This window comes from Cupressus sempervirens, chromosome 3, assembly GCF_028749045.1.
Source record: "Cupressus sempervirens isolate cs-2001-9-10 chromosome 3, ASM2874904v1, whole genome shotgun sequence".
In the NCBI taxonomy this organism is placed as follows: Eukaryota; Viridiplantae; Streptophyta; class Pinopsida; order Cupressales; family Cupressaceae; genus Cupressus; species Cupressus sempervirens.
In genome coordinates, this window is record NC_143120.1 from 488,398,505 (window position 1) to 488,417,039 (window position 18,535).

The following is an 18,535-nucleotide window of genomic DNA, read 5'->3' on the forward strand; positions in this document are numbered from 1 at the left end:
TTGGACAGCCATAAGCTAACCAATTAACTTATATCATTAAATAAGCATTAATAAAATTTGTTACCTTTATAGTTTAAGAACCTTTTGTTGAGCAAAGTATGTCTTAATATAATGACACCATGATACCTATATATATTCATACATGTACGCACATATATATATATATATATATATATATATATATGTGTGTGTGTGTGTAAGTCAATTGATGTATACACCTATTTTGAACGTATACATACAATACATATGTTTAGGATTTATGCATGTATATATATGTGTATATAGTACATACATATGAGTATAGGTAAGTACAACGATGTCTTTATATTAAAACATTAAGTGCATGAAGCTTTTATTATTTTTCCACCTTGGCTACAGTCTTAATAATATTTTATGTGCAGCCATATTCTTATATTCTTCAGCGGGCCCTTATATCTTTCCTATTGCCATTTTAATTTTATGATATTGCCACATATATCACCAATGGCTCTTTAATTTGTAACTCAATTTGCCACCTTTCTTTCTTCTTGCTCGTAACCAAGCATGCAACCAAGAGGAGCAAGTTTTATATACGATGGCTCTTATTGCCAATTAAGGAAGTTCAATAACCATTTTCTCTAGACACTTGTGGCTCTGTAATTTCAATCCATATCTCAATCGCATAATCTATTCACCCCTGCCTAGCGTATCACAATCACATATTGTATTCACATTTATTGAAAGCACAGTTGCATGTTGTAATCCCAATCACATATTAAATGCACAATTGCGCATTGTTATGAAGATCATTACATTTATAACCAAAACCGCATTTGCCTACAATTCATACCTGATCGTTTCATAGTTACATACTGTAATAACCAGACAACACTATCTGGTTATAGCTAAATCAAGCATAAATTTCTTTCACATTTCAATGGTTTGACATTTTGTCAAACACTTGGCAAGCATCTTTGTTGTTACTTTATATGATGTTTGTTTGTTTTGGGTGTTTTTGCATGTGAGATATAAGTGGAAACAATACTGAAATAAAGAGTTAATTGATACTGAACAAGCCCAATTTTGAAACTGATAATCAAACATGTAATTCTGAAAATATCAATAATAATTGTTAAGAATAAAAAGAAGTAATTAACCTGTATGTTGCTTGACAAATCCAATTTGCAGCAAGATTAATAGACTGCCCTGGATGGTCAAACTACTTTACAAACAATTTTCTGCTCCAATTAGCTCACGTTCTGGTAAGGAATTAACTACGATTTTGCTCACATTAATACCCACATTAGCTGAACTTAGATAATGTTGCCTACCATAAGTAATGATGCCAAGGCTGACATAGGTGGCAGGTACAAATGCCTGACAGTAGCATTCCAATTCACAGCCAAACATATCACTGGCTTTCAGATTTCGCTCACCCAATGCAGCTGCCCAGATATTTGTAATAACGCCCAGCTATGAGGAAAGATTAATCACCAAATTTTCACTAATCTGATACACTGTAAAAATGAGAGCCAAACGTTGGGAAATAACAGGCTGAACGTTCACCTCGAACACTGTTAATGAATCACACCAATAGGCAGGAAACCTACCAATTTCCAAAATTATTCTCACACCAATATTCACCAAAAACCCTTCCCAATTCGCAGGTTGAAATGCAATTGGATTCCCACACAATAATGCCTTCCAACTACAGTTAGAAATAGAAGGAAGACTCCACAATTCAGACTTAAACACTTCACAGAATTAATTCACAATACCTCAACTATGAATTATTAGCACTTCTTAGAAAATAGGCCCTTATACCTCAGCAAGGGTTTAGAATTCAGAAAAGCTCAAAAACTAACCTAGGCAACAAAAGAAAATAAATAATCGAATGCTTTACTCATCAAATGGGCTCATATTTATAATCTCCAAATGGCACAAAGTTTCTCAAATGAACTTCACTTAAGAAGCTTCCCACACACAACATTAAAACATAAGAAAGTGTCGATATAAACTAATTTATTAATTGCTTTTGGCTCTTAAAATGACCTTTTCCACCATAACTCCAAATTCTGACGCGTAAGGCCACTATTTCTCATTCCCATGATTTAAAACTTTTTGTTCCGGTTCCAACGAGCTATGATACTGAGGTAACCAACCAACAATACCAACAAAAATAGCAATCTCAGTGTATTTAAATGAATAATAATAATTCACCCGTCTTGCGAAAAACAACTCAAAAAGCATCAAAATTGAAATCTGACAATACCAAGTGATCTTGATGATGAAAGATGATGAATGAACCTAACGAGGTGACTTATGTTTACCGTACAGGTAAAGAAAATGAACGCATACAGATAATAGAACATGAACAGCAGAATTATATTCGCAATAGTAGATGAATGATGCTTTACAATGATCCCAGACGGGATATAAATACTACTACCGAACCTTCCCGAAGGAGTCCATCGGCCACAATTATTCTATCTGTTACAAACTATTTACCGTCAGACCGTCGGCTACAGAATACCGAAACACCGCCGGACCGTCGGCTACAGAATACAGAAACACCGCCAAACCGTCGGCTACAGAAACACCGCCGGACCGTCGGCTACAGAAACATCGTCGGACCGTCGACTACCGAAACACCACCGGACCGTCGGCTACAGGAACACCGCCGGACCGTCGGCTACAGAAACATCGCCGGACCGTCGGCTACAGAATACAAAATACCGCCGAAACCATCCAGTCGGCTAACAACTTACTATAAATAGACGCTCCATCCAAGATTCTTGGAGCCCAAACCGGAAGCCTTAAATAAAAACTGAGAGCATCTTCCAACTCCTCTAACTCAACTAAGCTCATCGAAACCAACAAATTGACTTACTATAAATAGTAAGTCCCTCAAACAGACCCAAAACACACCATAGGCTGTTAGAAAGCCTATAACCACACAACTAAGACCCTCAAATCCTACAGTCAACTCACGAGGGTCATGATGGTGAACTGACTTGGCCAACTGCAGGAACCTGCTAAAAATGGGGACATTACACATACGACTGCAAAGAGCCATTGCCATAGCTGCATATTACAGCAACATGCATCATTGTTGATACGTTCTTTTCAAACAATGTCGTGAGCCAGTAAAGAAGGTTGCACTTCAATAAAGCAATCCTTGTTTCACACTTCCAACATTTGTTTGACATCACAACATCCTCTATCACAAGGAAGCGGAATTGTTTACAGGTCATGCATTTTTTTCTGATATTCTATTCATTGAAAATTTGATATAAGAGGATCTAAATTTCTGCTCAGAAAGAGATGGAAAGCCTTGCTAATACAGAAAGAGTCTAACTCTGAAAGGAGTGATATTTATTTTATTTTTTCTATTATGATCGGTTGTATATATATAATGTTTCAGCACCCTCATAAAAGTCAAGTATTATGAATCATTTGTGGAACCACAAGCCCAGGTCGGGTAGAATGCATTGGTTGTGAATATATAATGTTAGGAAATCACCTCAAACATTCATCCAGGAAGACCAGTATGGTCGAGATGAAGGGTGTGTATTGATTTTCATTGAACCATGGGTATGTCCCTGCATGATAAGAGAAAGAACAATTAGTAACAAATAAGCAAGTAATAAAAAGAGTTTTGACTGAGTCAGCTCATGGTAGCCATTGCATAGATCTTGTTGTCTAGTCAAACGATGGGTTGGTACTCTAACACCAGGATGCCCAGTGGATGTTTTAATATTTTTTTAATTAATAATATATTTGACATGATTTATATTATATATTTTAAAATATAGTTAATTTAATAATAGTAAATTATATTTTATTTTATTGTTATTTAATATTTATAGATTAATATTAATTAATAATATTACCTTGATTTATATCAAGATTATTATTCGTGTTTAATATCATTTGTATTGTACACACTAATCAGGGCTCATGACAAGTCCACCCCTCTCGAATTTGCTTGTCCTCAAGCAATTGATGTGATCCTAATTGATTTATAGTTTGGATTCATTCTCTTTCTATATCTGTTAAACACTTGCAAAAGTATGTGTTAATACATGACGACTTATGTGAGCATATAAATGAAAATACAGAGCATACACAAAGTAGAAACAATAATGCATGAAGACACAATGTAAACACGATGTAGACACTCAAATGCATAAAGACACAAAGAAAACACATTAATGCATGAAGACACGATGTCGACACAGAGTATACATATTAAACTTTGTTAGATTCCTTCCCATATTTGAAATAAGCAAAGGTTGAAGAAATGTTTTACCAATTTTGACCGTGAATGGTGTGCTCTTTCCCTCTATTTGGAAATCAAATTTCTTGAGCATGTTTCTTTTAGCAACTTTCTTTTAGCTAGAACTACAATAGGGTGCCCTAGCAGTTAACCCTTAATTGTAGACTTTCTCTCGTGTGTCTGATTATGTAGTGGATGGTAGAACTACTGCTAATCGAGTTTGAAAAAAATGGTCTACTTGGGACTCCCTCAGATTTACATCCATATTGGGACTCTCTTGCCCCAACGTGATCAAATTACTTCCCCCCCCCATGCAAACTCCCTACCCACTAATTACGTAATGGATGGTAGAATTAATGTTGCTCGAGTTTCGAAACAATCTACTTGGGACTCCCTCAGATTTACATCCTATTGGGATTCCTCTGCCCCAATGCAATCGAATTACTCCTCCCCCTGTGCAAACTCCCTATCCATTATGCACTTAAAAAGAATACTTCTTTCTAAATTCTTGGTTTGGTTACACTCATCTTTTTTCCTTGTTATCCATGTTATTGTATTATGTACATTATGTGTTTAATTACATAATGGATGGTAGAATTACTGCTTCGCAAGGAAAGGAACAATCTGCCCAAGGCTCCCTCATGGTTCTCACCATAGTTCCAAAAATCGCCATGAAATCGCCGAAATCGCGATAAGATTCATAGCTCCCGATTTTTTTGGAATCAGAAATCGCTGGTGGCGATTTTTTCTTGTGAATCGCCTGAATCGCCAAAATCGGCGATTCATGGCAAAAATCGCCAAAATCGCCATCGTGAATCTCCAGAAATCGGCCGCGGCAGCAAGGATTGAAAGTTCAATTTTTTTTTAAAAACACATGTTTTATTTGCTTTCTAAGTTGACTTTCCTCTTTGTTATAATCCTAAAGAGCCTTCTATTTGCTTAGTATGAGTAGAAGAGAGGAAGAGTGAGAGAGAAGAAGAGAAAAGAGAATCCATAGGTTTCCAACCGGCAAGAAGGACGAGCACCAAAGAGATCAGAAGTCCATTTGGGGAGGCCATAAATTGCATTGGGAGCATTAAGGAGTCAATATCAACACTCCTCAACTCATTTGCAAGAGGTAAGTGTTGGTTTTTTTTTTGCATGTTAGTGTAGTATGCATTTTTTGTTAAATTTTTTTAGTGTTCATTTGCAAATCTTGAATGTTTTTTATTTTTAGTTTTACTAAATTGCAAACTAGGGTTTGTTGTTTTGTAGTTTTTGTTTATTAGTTGCAAACTTCGATTTTTTACATGAATTTTTTTATTGCAGCAGCCCTTTGCTTTCATTTTCCAATTTCCACAATGGGTAAAAAAGATGAATGCTGGAAATATAATGAAGAGTTTCCTGGGAGAACCAAATATCAAACAAAATGTATATTTTGCAAAGAAAAAATAAATTCGGGAGGTATCTATAGATTGAAATACCACATTGCTGGCATACCTGGCCATGATGTCACAGTTTGCACTCAACAAACCGCTGAGGCAAAACGCTCTTGTTTAGTGGCATTAGAAAAAATTGAACAAGACAAGTTGACTAAGAAAATGCAACTTGAAGGGTTAAGAGGTATTGGCTCCCATGCTCCCACATCCGCAGCTGCATCTACATCTGCAAGTGCATCTGCATCAGCTTCCGCATCCGTAGGTTGTGTTGGAGAGGGTTCTTCTAGGCCTCCTTTTCATCCTAGTGCTAGTGCTCATGTGAGTGTTAGTGGTAGTCAGTCTCATACTGAGACAGAGTCCAACACCAACCTATTGCGGCCTAGAGTGCGGAAAAGCAGAATGGATAGTTACTTTGTGCCCCGCACTACTCCTGGCTCCCAACCCACGCTTGAGGGCATGGGTTTGAACAAGGAGATTCATGATGCTGCCAGAAAAGAGATTTACAAATTCTGGTACTTTTGCAACATTCCAAATATTGCAGCCAGGTAATTGATTCTTTTTTCTTTGTTATCTTCAAAGTTAAAGTTAAAAGTAAAAGTAAAACTTTAATTATATCTACTTGTTTTATGATTTTAGTTTTTGACATCTAAATTTCTAATCAATATCATTATCTATTTGTGACAGGACTCCTTATTGGCAGAACATGATAGATGCAGTTACCATTTGTGGTCCGGGGTTTAAAGCCCCAACTGAGGCTGAGTTGAGTGGATACCTCCTGGAGGAAATGGTTGAGGATATGAGGCATGAGCTTGAGGACAACCGAAAGGAGTGGATCGAAAAGGGTTGCACCATCATGACTGATGGTTGGACAGATAGGAGGGGAAGAACACTCCTCAATTTTCTTGTATCCTGTGGAGGTGATTGATCATTCTACTTTCCTACATACATAATTTTGAATCGTGATTGACTATTTCAAATTTTGATTTGTTGATTGCTAATAGTAATTATAATTCGTTGTTTTGTTACTTGTAGGATATACCATGTTCCTCAAATCCATTGATGCTTCTGCTCATGTAAAAAACGCCACATACTTATGTGAGGTTATTGAGGAAGTTATAGCAGAGGTGCGGGAACAACATGTGGTGCAAGTGGTGACGGATAATGCAGCAAGTTATGTTGCTGCAGGTAAACTTTTAACTTTTTAAGTTTTGAAAATAAATTTATTTGAATTTTGAACTTTTTCTAATTCTAACTTAGAATTTCTAAGTTTCCTAAGTTCTAACATGTTTGAAATTTGAATTTCTAATTATCTTAAAATTGTTGTAGGCAAACTTTTGATGGAGAGGCACCCCACCATATTTTGGTCCCCTTGTGCAGCACACTGCCTTGACCTCATGTTGGAGGAAATTGGCAAACTTGAGTGGGTCAAGTCATGTGTGGAAAGGGCAAAAAACATATGTAAGTTTATTTATAATCATTCATTTGTCCTTAGCACAATGAGGAAGTACACAGGAGACAAAGAGTTAGCTCGTCCAGGGATCACGAGGTTTGCCTCGAATTTCATCACCTTGCAGTCCTTGTTGACATCAAGGGATGATTTGAGGAGCATGTTTGTTGGGCGGGAGTGGATTTCATCTTCCTATGCTACGACCACTGCAGGGATAGATGTGGTGGATTGCATATTTGATGATGATGGTTTTTGGAAACCTGCTAGAGAAATACTTAAGGTAATTTTATTGCAATTTAACATTTAATATTTTACAGTTTACTATGCTAATTGTTTAATGATTTAGTTTTACATTATATTATTGAATTATTCTATGTTTAAGTTTTGACTCAAATTTTTGTTTTACTTTATATGTAGGCCACTGAGCCTCTTGTATCTCTCCTACGAACTGCTGATGGGGAGAAGCCCTCTATGGGCTACATATATGAGGGCATGGATAGGGCCAAGGAGGCCATTAGAGCTCAGTATGCAGGAGTGCAGGAGAAGTATGCCCCTATTTGGGACATCATTGATAGGAGATGGCAGAATCAGCTCCACAGACCCATCCATGCAGCATCTTACTTTTTGAATTCGGCATTTCGTTTCCGTCCTGACTTCAAGGCGGATGAGGAGGTTCTCACCGGATTATATACAGTGATCCAGAGGTTGAGTACTGATGAGGATAGCAGTGTTGCAATTATTGAGCTTGATAAGTTCAATAATAAAGAAGGGCCACTTTTCTCTAGCAGGGTAGCCATAGATGCTCGGGAAACAATACAGCCAGGTAAAAATTAAATAATATATTCAATGTTCATGAATCTAGATTCTAAACTTAAAGTTGATTATGTAATTTTAGAGTTAACTTGTAATTTGTAATTTGTAAATGAGACTAATTATTTTTATTTTCCCTTATTTCAGATAGATGGTGGCAAATGTTTGGGGCCACAACCCCAAAACTTCAAAAAATTGCCATTCGTATTCTGAGTCAGCCAAGCAGCGCTTCTGGATGTGAGCGCAGTTGGTCCATGTTCGAGCACATCCACTCTAAGAGGAGAAACAGTTTGACAGTGCAGAGGTTGAATGATCTTGTCTTCGTTCATTACAACCTCCGTCTTAAGATCAGACAGATTTTGGGCACTGACTCCTCTCCGATCATTCTGGAGGAGATTGATCCAGAATCAGAGTGGCTCACAGAGGTTGTAGATCCAGTCTTCACTGAGGAAGACCGTGCGTGGATTGACCAGGTGGATATAGAGGCTGAGGCAGCTAGAGCACGTTCTTCAGGCATTGGTAGACGCACACGTGCACGCACAAACACAGGCCCTAGCGACATTCGTGAGCCCATCTTATATGCGGGAGATATGGCTCGACAGTCCTCTAGGACCTACATTAGACGCCTTGCTACTAGGCAGACTGGATACTCAGAGGCTGAGGCTGAGGCTATAGCCGAGCTTGAGGATGATGTTGAGGATGATGATGACTATGAGCCTGAGGCTTGAGCTGGAGCCTTGTTTTTATATTTTGTTTACAAATATTGATACTGAATCATTGATAGACATATGTTTCAAAGTTTCAAACTTTCATGGATCTTCATCTTAGATTCTTACATAAATTTATGATTTGATGTCTTATGGATCATCTTACATACATTCTATGATTTAAATCATTATGATCATTTGATTTCTATTTACTTCAGCTAGCCTACAATTTACATTTTAGATAACATAGTTACGTATGTGATGGATTTTATGTTTCATGTTTATGTATGTTAAGTTTTAACTTCTATTTGATGATGTTATAGTGTACTTAAGTTATATTCAATAAAGGGTGCATGAAATAAGTTTTAAATTGTTAAAATCTTTAAATTTAAAGGGTTTTTCAAATTTGCCGATTCATCGCCGATTCATTGCCGATTCACGATTCGATTCGGCCTTGCCGATTCCGATCCGATTCCGATTCACGTTTCTTTGGTTCTCACCCATATCGGGACTAGGTTGCCTCAGTGTGATCAAATCACTCTTTCCTCTATGCAAACTCACTATCCATCATGAACTCAAACACAAAGGAATTTTGCTTGTAGTATCCCCTTCTAATACATGGGTTTAGAATGATTATTCCTTGGATTGATTGCCCTCCAATTGAATATATATCATAATATAATATATAATATCATAATTATATTGTTATAAGTAATTGAACATTCACATATATATATATATTTAGCATGTCTCATACATGTTGTCTGTATAGTTCTAAATTTTCTATTATCTAACCCCCGCACCCCACCCTCCCCCCCCCCCCCCTCTCTATCTATCTATATATATAATCTTTAAAAATCCATTTATCAATTTATTAATTTAAGCTCGTATTATTATCACAAATGCAGTTGCATGTTAAACTACATCTATGGTCATCAATATTTATGATACCTAGAATTTAATTAATTGTCAATATCATCTTTTAAGCCAAGTAACTCATATTTACTATTTATTATTTAGGCATTCACTTTCCTATAATTTTGGCGTTCTTCTATATTTTCTCCCTTAGTTTTGGGTGCTTTATGTTAAACTCCACTTATCTACTATTACTCTTTATCACCTTTTAAAGAAGATTCTCTACATTAAATTACTATATTTCCCACACAACATTATTTCCATGAAATACACTATAGAAAAATCAGTAACTTTAATAATAATGGAAAGGAGATGAGTTTCAAACCTTGCTGATGCTAATATGTTGTATTCTTTTATTTATTTTCTACTTCCTTTTGCTTTTCACCGTATGGTACTTTATGCCTTTTTCCTCTTCCTCACATATTTCGGTTCATTTTTTTTTAAATATATCTATTTGCTACTGAATATGAATCTTCCCCACTTTTCGTACCCTACTTCATCTCCCTTTTATTATCTTTAATCGCCCTTTGCATACTACTTTGCAATGGATATTCCTCTATACCAAATGGTTCGCTCTTTGTATCTTTGGACTGATGCATGGTCACAGGATTATATCACTCCTCTGCGTATTTCCTTTACTAATCACTTGAATCTGTGCGTCTCTATTTTACTCCTGATAAAACTGATCTGCATTAATATTGACCTTCAATGACAAAGCAAGCTTCCTGAATATATGTGATGCCATAGGTATATAGAATCGCTACAAGTATTAATGTGATTATAATCTTCTATTGTGAATGTTAAAAATTGTTGACTGTATCTTCCCTCTACTACTGGTTTATAAATTTGGACCATTTATTATTCAACGCTGATATTCGATTTGATGTATATACAACACTTGAGTGTATATTCTTTCCAGTTTCTTTCCTTATCATATCCTTATCTGTTGATGGCTTGGGCAATGCCTATGTTTTCTTCCTTATCCCTTTTGTTTCTGCTGAATGTAATTGTATCATGTGTTTATTACTCTATTCTTTTATTTTCAACTCCTGCAATTATAATGTTCAACTATTTGTTCCTGCCTTCTGTCAGAGGTAGGTATCGTTTGTCTTTTTTTTCTTGTTCTATAATCTCCTATCTTATCCCTGTCCGCAGCCTATTCCTCCTTCAGATCGTCGTATCTTTCTCCCCTACGAGATCATTAGAACTATTAAGATTATATTGACACGCGATAGTCAGAGTTGACATACTATAAGTAATCTTTAGCACACCCCACTCCATATTTCTTCGCTTCCATGGAACTCCGAGTAAGAACTCAAATCCAATGTGTGCAAACATTGCACAGCACCTCAGTTATGACTTCATCGAGATCACCCCAAATTGCATCTTCTATCTAATCTGCAACTCATCATCTAATAACTGTTAGAAATGTTTAAAAAACCTAAGAATGAGAAGGTGGGGGGGGTGAATCAGTTACTCAAGGTCCATAAGTAACATTTGAACAATTAAACATAAAACATTCACTATTCTGCTTATCTTGTTGTTGCTCGATCTCTACTATATTGATAAAATTATTGTCCCAAACATAACATACTTTCTTGAATGTAAACTTTATCAAATCTAAAACATATAAAAGCATTCAACACAAGTTTGACACTAGGATTTTTACGTGGAAACACAACTTGGGAAAAACCGCCATCAATATGTCACCGCTTTTTCACTCTTTCGAAGTGAGCTCTGTTAGGAGCCAACCTTGTTAAAGGTTTACAATACACACTGTTAAATGTGACATAGTTAGAGGATTTAATCACCCTATTAGGAGTGGCCTTGTCAGAGGACTTTGATCATTCCATTTAGAATGTCACCTTGTTAAAGGATTTACATAGACTATTAAGTCCTTCAAATCACTGTTAGGTCACCCTCTATTAAAAGGATTTCAATACAAATTGTTTACAATGATTAGAAAGAAAATAGTAGGGTTTTGATCTGTATGATTACAACTCACTTTGCAGGTTCAGATCACTGTTTGGTTCATGTGTTGATTCATTAATAAGCTCACCATTGTGATCTTTGTTCTTGATTCGCTTGCCAACCCTTCAATCTTCTCCTTTCAACAAAACTTAAGCCATCTACTCAAATTCACTTATCAATATCAGCAGCATTTGTGCAAGCAATCTCTTTGTGCTTCACTCTTCCTCATATACACTTGTGTTCACCCTTGTGCATCTCTGATTCACCTTTCTCCATGTGCATCTTTAAGTTCAGCTCTCTACCTCTTTAGATAGGTAATTCTTGCTTTGTTGTTTTCCATGATCACCATAGATCTTAGGGTTTACGACCTAGTTCATCAAGTTCATTGTATCTGTTCATCTTCCTTCTTTTCTAGAACCTTCTCATCCATCGAATTAGATCATGGGTATCATAACTAATCCTCACGTGGAATTTAACGATCCAACTCATGAATCTTATCTTCAACACGGTTTACATCTCCCAAGAAATCAACTGAGTCGCTAGAAATCACGATTTCCTCAAATTCATTCACAACACTGTTACTAAGCAATCGCTATGTTCTGACACTTGGTCATCACTTAATCACTCGGTCACTGTAAAACTTTTGGGTCAATACTGATGCTCGATCAACACTAGATTTGCTCGGCACTTACTGAGGCTTGGTTGACACTAGCATCACTCGGCATTCCTTAACCTTTTACTCTATTGCTCGGCTTAGCTTTACATTCTTGATATAAACAATCACATTGTCTCATCAAAGTCTAACTAATCAAATGTCCACTGTAGCTTCCTTTCCATAACTCAACCTTCCCTCTAGGTGCTATTGTTGTGAGCAATTTCTCATATCCTCTTCATCAATCAAATAGATATGACATTTAGATTAGGTAGCAATATATCTTATCAGTAGATTTGATATAAATGACAAAACAACAATTGTTCCAATTGTAAGTTTCCAACATGGAACTCTAAATAAGAACTCAAATCCAACGTGTGCAAACACTGCACAACACCTCAGTTATGACTTCATCGAGATCATCCCACATTGCATCTTCTATCTAATCTGCAACTCATCATCTAATAACTCCAACCCAAATACACCCGCCATGCAAAGACTTATGAGCAACATCATTGAATGAAATTACAGCCTGCATATTACATTTGATTTAAAGTTTCTCATGCATTTTCAACAAAAGCGTGCAATCGCTGCATCTACATTGAGTAAATCTAATATGCGCACGCCTTCCTTAAAGACTTGAATTTAAATAAAATGCAAGTTCCTTACATGTTTCTTAGGCTTTAAATCCAATTGAATTTCAAATGAGTTTTGGCTACTTTTTGCTGACATTTCTAAGGCGTGTCTAAAATTCAAATTTTCCTTTTTTTAACTCTATAGGATGGCAGGATCATGCTTTGATACCATGGTGAAGATCCTTACTTTGTGCGACCTTTCTGAGTTGTTTTCTTTAATAAAATTCAGTGATCATTTCCTCAATGTCCTCTTGCATTGAGAATTATATATGTTGCATTTTGAAAGGTTATCTCCTTTAGATTTTTAAAAGACATTTTATTTTATATATTTAATATTTATTTTTATGAGAATATTAATATTATTTCATATGTTTTAATATTTATTAATTGATAATATATTTGATATGATTTATACTATATATTTTATAATATAGTTAATTTAATGATAGTAACTTATATTTTATTTTATTGTCATTTAATATTTATAGATTAATATTAATTATTAATATTACTTTGATTTATATCAAGATTATTATTCATGTTTAATATCATTTGTATTGTACACACTAATCAGGGCTAATGATACTAGGCATGATATCATATTTTGGGTATAAAGCTACAACAGATTTGGAGGATTCATTACAGATGAAACACAACAAATTCAAGAGATATACGAAGATTTAAAGGGTCTTGGAGGGATCAGCAAAATAAGGAGCTCGCATTGGGTGCATTTTATAGGAGAGTTCACAATGGGGTGTGTATCCAAGAAAAAGGAGATATTAATTCAAGACATTGAAGAAGGACCACTGTGTGCCACTCACAATTTTTTTCTAAGGGGACATGCTTGATCAAAATGGTGTCTGTTCTAATTTCAATATGTTCAACATCATACACCTAAGAAGGCTACCAAAAGGAATAATAATAAGATGGAACTTTGTAGTTGAGAATCACCACCATAACATAATGATGGTAAGTGTTGGTTGCAATAGATACGAGCTAAAGACAATTTTGGGCATGGCTCCAAATTTTAGATCTATTATGTTCAACATTTCTTGTACACTTTCCATGTAGCCAAAGAAGAGTTTCAATCAAATGCTAGGGGTGTTTCTGTTAATTTTATGGTTGTGCTCATTAACCACATACAAACCAATAGATATGTTGCCTTCTCAACCATAGATGATAAGCTCTTATCACCACCCCTAAGCATGCTACATATTTTGTACACCATTGAATTCATTTTCTATTCATGCAAGAATGGCCTTGCATATATATGAATCGACACCTCTTAATAGATCTTCGGTCGGCCTTGTCATTTTGGTGCCAAGAATAGCATCAGACCTATTAATTACAAGTTACATTCATATAGGTCTTGTCCAATCACATAATTGCAAGTTACATGAATGGCCCAAATAGGGCCAAATCAAGGATTAAAATGACAAGTTCATTATCAATATGGCTAAGATCGACAGGCCAATTAGCCATTAGGTGTATTAGGTCGGCCCTAGAAGGGATCGGACCTGGCTACACATCAACACTCCCTCTTGGCTAGGGAGGATTTCTTCAATATTTGAGTTGCATAATGACAACCATCTAGGCTACTCTCATGAAAATGCAAGTAAACATAACCACCAATGGCTACTCTCAAAGGGTGAATCCATCATGGTTGCTTCCATGAATGGAAACACGAGTGCTTATCACTAAAATGTGATGATGTTCACCATGGATGCTCCCATTGAGTGAATAAACAAAAGTGCTACGTCATGGAATTTCTTCCATGACCTCCACCATGCCTACTCATAGGGAATAAATCCACCATACCTACTTGTAGAGGGTAGAACGAGGACTTTCACCTCAGGCTTTCTCCTAGAGAAGAATGCATCTCCACCATGTCTACTTGTAGAGAATGGATCTACCATACCTACTTGTAGAGGGTGGAATGACGGCTTTCACCCAAGACTTCTCCCAGAGAATAATGCATCTCCACCATGCCTACTCATAGAGGGTGGATTCACCATACCTACCAACTTTCACCTTAGACTTCTCCTAGAAAAGAATGCATCTCCACCATGCCTACTCATAAAGGGGGAATCCACCATACCTACTTGCAGAGAGTGCAATGAAGGTTTTCACCTCAAACTTCTAGTAGAGAAGAATGCATTATCGAGGGCTTGCACCTCAAACTCCTCTGTCTTAGAGAAGAATTTATTAAAAGGGGATTGCACCTCAAAATTCTCCCTCTGAGAGAAGAACTCAGAAATGGATTGCATCTCGAACTTCTCCCTCATGAAGAACTCACTGACAAGGGATCGCACCTCGAACTTCTCCCTCATGGAGAAGAACTCATTAACAAGGGATTGCACCCCAAACTTCTCCCTTGTGAAGAACTCATTAATAACACATACAAGATCATCTAAAAGTTGAGACTCCCTCTCAATAGGGACAACAATCTCATAGCTTTGATTAACACAACACCAAGAAATTGGATCCAATGTTTGTCCAACAATGAACTTTTGTTGTTACATTGCCACAAGTTTGCTAATCCTTTGCAAGGGACTTGGCATTCTACATCTGCCACTCAAGCTCCCTCCAAATCTAATTTCTGCAACTAAATAGACTCCCTTTCAATGTCATTTCTTCCTCTTTGAAGAAACTAATCACAATGACAAGTTGTATAGGTTTTTTCTCTTTAAAGAAGCTATGTGCAACCCATTTAGTCCTATGGCTACAAGCAAAGTTCTCGTGTTCATTTCTATAGCCTTCATGACTTTGCATGAAATCTCTCATCACCCATTGCTTCTTGATTTGTCCTAGAAGCATCTCTTTATTGCCTAAATTTTCTCACAATCCACCAAAGATCTTTCGCCATCATAAGATTATAGTGCAGGGAGAGTGAAAATTTTGAACACTAGCACATCCTCCAAGGCTTTTCAGCTACACAATCTTATAAGAATCTCTCATTTATTGCATCTCTTAAATTCCAATTTTCCTGATTGTGGATCTTTACTAGTTCCGCTCTGATACCATGTTGATTTTATGGTAGTGCTCATAAACCAAAGGCAAACCATTAGATTTGTTGCCTTCTAACCCATAGATGACAAACTCATATCATCACCCCCGAGCACACTATATATTTTGTACATTGCAGAATTCATCTTCTATTGATGCAAGAATGGTCTTGCATATATTTATCAGCACCTCTTTATAGACCTCTAGTTGGCCTTCTAGTTTGGGTGCCAAGAATAGGATCAGACCTATTTATTACAAGTCACGTTCATATAGGTCTTGCTCAATATAATAGGTCTTGCTCAATTACATGACTGCAAGTTACATGAATCCCCCAAATAGTGCCAGACCCAATTAGGGATTGAAATGACAAAGTTCATTAGTAACATAGCTAAGGCCAACAGGCCAATTAGCAATTAGGTGTACTAGGTCAACCCTAGAAGGAATCCAATCTAGGTACACATCAACAATTTCCAACCCATTATCATTGGTGAGGTGTTCGCAGCTAGCATGAAGGTGACTTCTAGCCATTACATTTCTGATTTTGTGCAAAAAAATTGTTGCGTTCCATTTTTTGTTTGAATTTAAAATGTTCTATATAATCATTGAGATTTCATGTGAATTGGAAATGGTTGGTTGAATTTGTTATTTGATATGATTTCATGTAAAGTGGAAATGGTTGGTTAATATGGTTATTTATTATGATTGTATTAATTGTATTAGAATGTTTTGGAAGTGTACTTTCACCATGTTATTTTTCCTTGCAGGTGCACAACAAAGGGGGGAATGCATTGATAGAGGGGGAATAGGGCACGAGCACCAACCTGCCACCGAGTTTGTTAGGCCAGGGAAAAATAGACTAGGGCAGACTAAATAATACCAAGTTTCCACTATGAGTTGACTAGGTCATCTAAATTATAAAGATATAAATAATAAAAGAAAAAAGATTACTATCTTAAATTGGAATCTGGATGTTAGCATCGCCTGTTGCCAAATGTATTATATAGATAATACCCATAGTATTTATGTATACCTGTCTGTATAAGATATACATGTATATGTGTGTGGGTGTGTGTATATACTTATAGTCTTAATATAACATATATGTATGTATACATATATAGTGACAAAATATTACGTTCAAATATATGTAAGTATTATGAGTATTATCTATATAATAGTGTGGGCGGAAAATTTAAATTCCAAATCAAATTTAATATTCATTCAGGAAAAGTCCATCGGCCTTTTGTAAATCAGTTTAGTTTTTGCCTTTCATGTTTCTTCCAAAAATCACATGTCCATTGACCAAGATTGTAACCTTCATACGCTTGTCTCCACCACCCTGTTTTCTTCATGCAAACATAACTCCACCTTTTGCCATTTCTTGCCTACGTTGGCTGATCATCCTTCTATATACCATTTTGCAGCAATTGATCATGCTCTTGCTCTCACAACTTATTAATTTTTATTACCAATCTGCAATTGTATGATTCCTTGGACTATATATTATCAGCTAGCCAAAAACACAAAACTGTAATACCAGTTAAGAGTTCTCATTGGAGTTTATTGATCAGAGACTTAATTAAGTGATCTACATTCCGAAGCCCTTGTATCAAGTTGTTTCTTCTTGTTGAATTGATTTATGTTACTTCCTTGACAACAGACAAAAGATTATAGTCATAGCTTCATGAGACAGCCCAATTGGACCGTGCTTATTTTTTTTGCTATGTGATACGAACTAGGTTGGGAATGTTATACCAGTTGTGCCAAGAGCACCTTAGGCAGATAAAGGCCTCTGTTATACAATGTTTTATTTCTGATAACTTATTTGTTTATGTTAAAGAAATCAGTGAAACATACAGTCTATACTCCAAAATACAGTGATGTTAATGTATACGTCCCTGAGATTATGGAAGATTGTAAATAATTCTTTCTTTTTCTTTCTCTATATATGAATACAGCAAGAATTCACCATATATAACTGAATATTTATTAAACAAGCTGAAAGGAAGGATACACCAGAGATCATCAAGGATAGCCAAGAATGGTTGAGATGAGTGGTGTAGTCCATGTGATATGGACAGCTTAATAAACCTGCAAGTTAGAAAGTTGTATCAGAAATGTGAAGAATTTATGAATATTTTAAATTAGTAAAGCGAGTCAACTCATAGTGGGAATTGGGTATTAGTTTGGCCTGTCAAGTCGAGTGGTGGGTGATCGGGCACATAGTGTCCTTTGAAAATCCCTGGCCAAGGTAGGTTTAGTGGCAAATGAGGTCAGGATAACTCATTAATCGAATCAGAATGAATATTTGTTGGGAGGTATCTGCAGTCTAGCCACCTACATAGTTGACAACTCTAACAACAGGATGCTCAGGTGGCAGGACGAGATGGTGTACACGTGCCTTATCCCGTGCAAGGTTGGGCCATTCTCAGTAGAGAATGAGTGGGGATTACACTAGATCTGTGGTTGGGAAGTTAAGCCTCTATGAATGCTTTTCCTCTCCTCCAAATACCTAGACTTGCACAGAGCAGATCAATTCCTATTTCTTGACATGGTGCGATCTAAACCTTGACAGAATTTTGTAATTTCCTTCAGTTCAGCTATATACATATCATATGCACTTGCAGTTACTTTCCTGTTTTCATATGAAATGGTAGTTAGAATTTGCATTAGATTTATTTTACTTGTCATGGGTAATATAATTAGTTAACTTATT

The 18,535-nt window shown here is 36.2% G+C and overlaps 2 protein-coding genes across 2 annotated transcripts in view; one reads left to right on the plus strand and one right to left on the minus strand.

Annotated features, from left to right (window-relative positions):
• The window catches only part of PTAC2 (plastid transcriptionally active 2), a 66,334-nt gene that overhangs the window by 31,127 nt on the left and 16,672 nt on the right, over positions 1 to 18,535 (minus strand). The window lies entirely within an intron of this gene.
• On the plus strand, positions 6,215 to 8,857 carry LOC149567297 (uncharacterized). Its single transcript, XM_089820468.1, has 5 exons — positions 6,215 to 6,593; positions 6,709 to 6,861; positions 7,003 to 7,403; positions 7,541 to 7,946; positions 8,081 to 8,857. The coding sequence occupies exons 1-5, from the start codon at positions 6,380 to 6,382 to the stop codon at positions 8,659 to 8,661; spliced, it is 1,755 nt and encodes a 584-aa protein (XP_089676594.1). The 5' UTR covers positions 6,215 to 6,379; the 3' UTR covers positions 8,662 to 8,857.

What these genes read in the sequence shown, in the direction of transcription:
- LOC149567297 (XM_089820468.1), top strand. Translation starts at nt 6,380, where the DNA reads ATGATAGATGCAGTTACCATTTGTGGTCCGGGGTTTAAAGCCCCAACT. An exon ending in TTTTCTTGTATCCTGTGGAG is followed by an intron (nt 6,594 to 6,708) that starts GTGATTGATCAT and finishes TGTTACTTGTAG; the next exon opens with GATATACCATGTTCCTCAAA. An exon ending in AGCAAGTTATGTTGCTGCAG is followed by an intron (nt 6,862 to 7,002) that starts GTAAACTTTTAA and finishes AAATTGTTGTAG; the next exon opens with GCAAACTTTTGATGGAGAGG.